Here is a 6,160-nt window from a genome sequence, read left to right as displayed (position 1 = left end):
CCTCAGACACGGCGTAAAACTGTTGTAGTAGCAAAAGTAATTGGAATATTGCAAAACTAAATATAGCGGCGTTAATGTCAACATTTTTCCTATCTATGTAGTATAAAGTAAGTTCAAAAATATTACATTTACTAGCTTTGAAAAATTCCTGAACAAAATCGTGAAAAATGATATTTTGAAAAGTTACTTCTGCTAAGGTCTGTAGTAAAAAAAATATTTGCCGAATTAAAAAATTTTGCTTAGAAAAAAGTGGCAGACAAGTGCCAGCATGAAAACTTTATTTGCAGAATTTACATACCTCAATCCAAAAAAAAATAGTGGCCATTCCCGCACAGCGGGGCTACTCGGGACACCCCCCCGGGGGCTATTTGGGACACCCCCAAAAATGCATTTACAGTAGAACCTCAGCAAAGGCTCCAGTTAAGAAAAAAATTTATTAAAAACAAAGAATATTGATTACATTTACCTCACTCAGCAAAAAAATTTCACTTATCAAAAAATTAGTGCATCATTGGTCATCACAAAATTGTGCATAAAATGTCATATATAGAATTGTGCACCAGGCATCATAGAATGAAAAGTAATAGACTTAAACTATGATTTATTTCTCCAAAACATATGATGGTTGTCACTAAAACATTCCTTTCTGTTTCAGGTATGTTTTTCACAATCTTTTTTTTATAGTAAATTCACTTAACCCAATTAAAATGGTGTGAAATTACAAGTCCTGTAAGCTTACAGATACAGAAAAAACCCTTTTTATATAAGCTAGCTAACACATGTATATTGTATAATGTGATTAATATATAATAAATAGTCAAATAGTTAAAAACTACTTATAGCCTTTAAGTAAGCCTTATAAGAATTAACTAAGCTGCTAGCTATGTTATATGTACAATGTATTGCAAGACTTGATGCCTCTGTACCAAAAACATACAATTCATTGAAACGTAATACACACTAAGACTAAAGGCAATAGGTTTATATTCCAATTTTTCATAGTACATTTATACTAAACCATGAATAACAATACCTCAAAATGAATTGAAGACTGCCACTGAATATATTTAAATATATAAAAAAATATTAAAAAATGAAACAATAAAAAATTGTGATTTTTTTATAAAAAATGAAGTGATTTAATCACATTATTTAATCAGTTTGATTTTATCATTGCCAACACTGTGCATGTTACTGGCTCCTTTCAGGCCATTTATTAGCAAAATCTATCCCAAGTCTGCTCAGTCCATTTTTTATATGTATTTAATATTGACTCATAACAAAGCATTATTTTCTGTGTCTCAAACTTTAAACATTTATACATGGCATGAATAAAGTTTGGCAATTATCAAAACTGTTACTGTACTGAGGTTTTCCTAATTTATAGAATTTTTACAAAAAGTCCTCTCCTTGGAAAAGAAGTTTATTCCACCTTAAGCTTGAGCTTACATAGAAGGTGTGATAAGCTAATTTTACAACACTTCTCTTTAACTTCACTTCTTGTTTGTCTGTCTGTCTGTCTGTCTGTCTGCTACAAATCTTGTAATCGAAATTTAATACACTTCTAATTATCCTATCGATCTGAAATTTTACACACTTGTTTAAAATTGGAGACAATGCATGAATCAAATGTCAAAATAAAAGATTTTTCAATGTTAAATATTTTTTAATATTAAAAAAATTGAAAAAATAATTTTGTCAGCTACAAATCTTATAACTGATATTTGACACACTTTTACCTGTCTAATTTATCTGAAATTTTGCACACTTGTGTGAAGTCAGAGGCAATGCATGAATCAATTAACAGAAAAAATAATTTTGAAAAAATTAATATATTAAAAAAATTTATATATATTAAAAAAAATTGAAAAATAAATTTATTTAATTTATGAAAATTAGATGAGAAATTCATTGTACATCTGTAAGATTGGAGATACTGGATTCTTTGGAAGTGTTGTCTTTAAAAAGTAATTTTTAAACGTATATTATTTGTAGTAATTATCAAAACTGTTACTGTACTGAGGTTTTCCTAATTTTTAGAATTTTTACTAAAAGTCCTCTCCTTGGAAAAGAAGTTTATTCCACCTTAAGCTTGAGCTTACATGAAAGGTGTGATAAGCTAATTTTTGTTTTGTAGGTCCAGCTCCACTGTGACCTTATATACGCAATTGGGGGAATCTGTAGCAGGTCCACTCGTCAGAGAGTTCATTGCATATTGAAGTTTGAGAATACATTTCTAAGTTGACAAAGCTTTATTATACATTTGATTAATAGAAAAAAATCGTGAGTTCAACTCCTAAGTCATTTTTTTTTTTTTCAATAAGTTCTGGGTTTATTGCTCTTTTAGAAGAACCAGTTAATGTGTAATTGGTTGAATATAGTAAATAATTACATGAATTTGGGTCCATTTTTTGGGGTTAAATTGGTGTCCATATTTTAAAAAATATTTTCTTTGATAACCTAGGGTATAGGTTATTCCTACTTTCTTTTGGATAATGGCACAGGCAAATGTAGGAATCAGTCCCATTAATATTATTTTTCATTTATTTATTGACATTTTTATTTTCAGATTATCATGGCACACCATCAAATGTAAACTTGAAAGTTTAAAAAGTAGAAATCAAAATTTTCTCAAACAGCTTGGTGTAACTAAATATTATTTATTCAAAGTTAATATCCCCCTTTATTTAAAATGGCAACCGCCATGGCGGTTTGTGAAATTTGTGATGAAGATTTTGACACAGAAGACCACAAGCCAATGTGCTTGACTTGTGGTCATACCTATTGTGTCTCCTGCATTACAAGCTTATCTACAGTTCATGGAGCCAAGAGCTGTCCTAAATGCAGGAAGAAAATTCGTAAGCCTACTAATGAATTGTTAGTCAACTACAGCTTGATTCCCTCGAAGAACAAGGCATGTAAACAGAAAAAAAAAACAGAGTCAAAGCCTCTCTGCTCTCAACATGACAGGCAGCTGGATTACCTGTGTGTAAGCTGCATTAAATTCGTCTGTTTTACATGCACAAGAGGCATTCATGGCGAACACAAAATCGAGGTCGTTAATAACCTGCTCCAGAACGCCGATGCGGACTCAAAGGCCAAAATACAGTCCGCAATAGTAGAAAAAATAAAGCGACTGAAGAAAAATTTACAAGTATCTCAGACTTTGATAAGTGACATCATACAACTTAGGGCTGATGTGGATGAATGGAATGATTTTCTAGAAGACCAAATACGGTCTACCAAGTCAGATCTCATGGCCTGGAACGCCTTGGCCTCCAGTGTTGGCAAAAAAAATAGTGTCGAATGCGAGGAAATTCTACAGCGTCTGACATCGGAACCTTCTGAAAATAAGTTACCTGAAATCAAAAGGCAGCTGAGCAGGATTCTGCGAAACGTCACCCCAACCGTGTAGAGAGTTAGAGGACTGCCCCTGACAGTGGACATTCTTTTAATAAGTTTCTTTATTTAGAAATGTTGGTATGATTCTCCTCTTGCTTGAATTTATATACATTTTTTTGTGTTTGGTTTAGGCTGCGTAATTGCGGTAATTGGGCTTTGGTCAGGCACGTCGCTGGGGCCGATCCTTTCTGGGTGAAGATATTTTCGTTGTTCGCTCAAGTGTATTCCTGCTTTTTTTTTCTTAACGTTGTGTTTAGTCGGACAACGTAGGCATAACTTTTATGCCTTCGGAGATATTTTTATCTTGCGTTTGGTTTGGGTTGCGTAATTGCACTTTTATGATGTTCTAGACATCAGTCGCTAATGGAGGGGTAAAGCGTGCATGGTGAAAACGACATTTGATTTTGATGTTGATTCTTGAGCTCTTTTTGTGGTTATAAGGACCTTGGTCATTGATGCGTTTGGTTGGGATTTTGTGAAGTGATCTTCGTTTGCCGTCAGAGGTTACAGCTTTAATATTTTTCGTGTAATTAGCGTGGAAAGGACTCGCCTTCAGTACTGGAGGAATTCGACTTGTTACCTAACAGATTTGTTTTTTCTTGTAACCCATGTGTAATTTAACTTTGACCGATAATAGATATCATTCTCACTTGTGGTAGAGACTAAGAGTTTAGACCTTTGAATTCGTTATTCATTACAAGGCTCGCGATGCGAGGCTCCAGGGTAACATGGAATAAAGTTCAACTTTTGTGCCTTTAAATCTTTTATTTATTTGAGCCTTTAAATACAATGGATACTTATTTCTGACCTTGAAGTCTTTTTATCCTGCTATAGGTTCGATGCAGCTTACGGGCCTTGGTAGTTCACCAAAAAATTTTTAGTTCATCATTTGTCGCGATGTCCTTGACTACTTGGTAGAGTGAAAGACTACTCTCCTCGTTACCGATCTCAACCTCAGTCTTCGGTCTAAACTAGTCTTTATTCCAGCTTATCCGGATGAGAACACCGCGAAATACTGGTAATTGAAAGAGGTAATTATCTTCTAAAAAATGTGGAATTCGTTTAGTTGAATTTTTCGGAATTTGATGTTCGAACATTCCCTTAATTTCTTTAAATAATGAAGTGAATGGGAACATAAGACACTATTTTTAGGCAAATTCAATGTCGTGGATTTTTTAAATTAGGAACAATATTTGTCGTGTAGGTGCAAGCAATTGAGGCTTTAAACATGAGATCACGTCTGAGAAAACGGTAATTTTAATGTAGTAAAAAAATGACCCTGTGTATTACCATTATAAAACCATAAAGTTGCAGGAAGATTTTCCAATCATGTATTGCTAAAGTAAACACGTTGCCGTGAATCAAGAAATTTTGTAGAGACTTTAAAAACAGTTGCTGTTTGCATGCGAGATATTTTTCTCAACCTTGTCGACTCGATGAAGCGCACGAAAATCAGCAAGCCACTCATCCGAAGTGTGACGTCATAACTCTTTGAACAAACCACCATATTATTATTCAGCGATAGCCTTAAACCTTGCACACATGGTAATGGTGAGTGATCAACGATGGGAAGTGATTTCTAATATATTTATTTGTTCCTTCAAGGAGCCCTTGTCAAGTTATACGCTTACACGGGCTGTGTTTCATATGAGCCGACATCGCTCCGTCTGGCGAACGCCCGTCGTTGCAAGTCCTATGAGGAAAGATTAAAGATTATGAAGCTTCCAAGCCTCAGTTATCGACGTCTACGTGGGGACCTCATTGAAGTATACAAATATACTCATGGCTTATACAAGGTCCCAGAAGGATTACTAGAATTTGAAACAAGAACCAACACCAGGGGCCACGGCTATAAACTAAAAAAACAGCGTTGGAACACATCCATGCGACAACATTTCTTCTCGCTTCGAGTCACCGACATGTGGAACAGCCTTCCTGATAGCATCGTTGAAGCTCCGAGTATGAACATCTTCAAAAACAGACTAGACGAAGCTATGCAGGAGCATATATTCAGTCTTAAAATGCCTAGCAAATTACGGAGCAGGCGATAAGTCCAGCAGCTATCTCAATCAATCGTCAGCTAAAGAAAGATCGGGTTCCAAAGGCCGGATCCCTTGTGAATCAAGTCACGAAAAGTTCAAGAATCGGCAACAGGCCATGGGCCTATTTCTTCAACGCCGACACTTCTATTCTATTCTAAACACTTCCAACCGTACATCGGACTCAGAGACGACGCATGACTTGAGAGGCGCGCTTCATCTTAACCTTACACTTGGTAGGGTTGTGAGCCGTCTTGGTAGGGTTGTGAGGCGACTTGGTAGGGTTTGCCAGGTTTGACGACAAGACGGAGCGTGTGGACGCTCAAAGTTTGACGTCTTGCATGACGGGTGGGCGGAGTTTGAGGTTTGACAAACCTGAAAAAGACGGACGGGCGAGACCTTTGGGTTCATGCAAGACTGACGATAAGTTTGAGCGTGTGGACGGGCAACCGATTAATTGGTCAAACTTTTACTCTATCTCTGTCTATATTGATGATGAGAGCTGTGACATTGTTCCTCGCTAGCTTTAGTTTTTCATATCCCAGGATATCCGACACTGGTTTCACGATTTATTTTGGTGAGTTTATGGAGTTATATCGTAGTTTCCCATGTTTATGGTAAATTCGATCAAAAAGCTGCAGTGACAAGAAGTTAAGAACAAGAGGGCACTGGCCTATGCGGCATTGATCGCTAAGTGCAAAGAAGTTGATTATACAGCA

At 35.7% G+C, this 6,160-nt stretch overlaps 1 protein-coding gene across 1 annotated transcript; it reads left to right on the top strand.

The window, feature by feature from the left end:
• The first annotated feature begins 2,568 nt into the window (after positions 1–2,568).
• LOC125179297 (E3 ubiquitin-protein ligase TRIM31-like) lies at positions 2,569–3,476 on the top strand. Its single transcript, XM_047884889.1, has one exon. The coding sequence runs from the start codon at positions 2,693–2,695 to the stop codon at positions 3,413–3,415; it is 723 nt and encodes a 240-aa protein (XP_047740845.1). The 5' UTR covers positions 2,569–2,692; the 3' UTR covers positions 3,416–3,476.
• Positions 3,477–6,160: the final 2,684 nt, after the last annotated feature.

The sequence above is a fragment of the Hyalella azteca genome, unplaced genomic scaffold, assembly GCF_000764305.2.
Source record: "Hyalella azteca isolate HAZT.00-mixed unplaced genomic scaffold, Hazt_2.0.2 contig16419, whole genome shotgun sequence".
NCBI lineage: Eukaryota > Metazoa > Arthropoda > Malacostraca > Amphipoda > Hyalellidae > Hyalella > Hyalella azteca.
The sequence above is the reverse complement of the archived record's forward strand: the minus strand, read 5'-3'. Positions and strand labels throughout refer to the sequence as shown.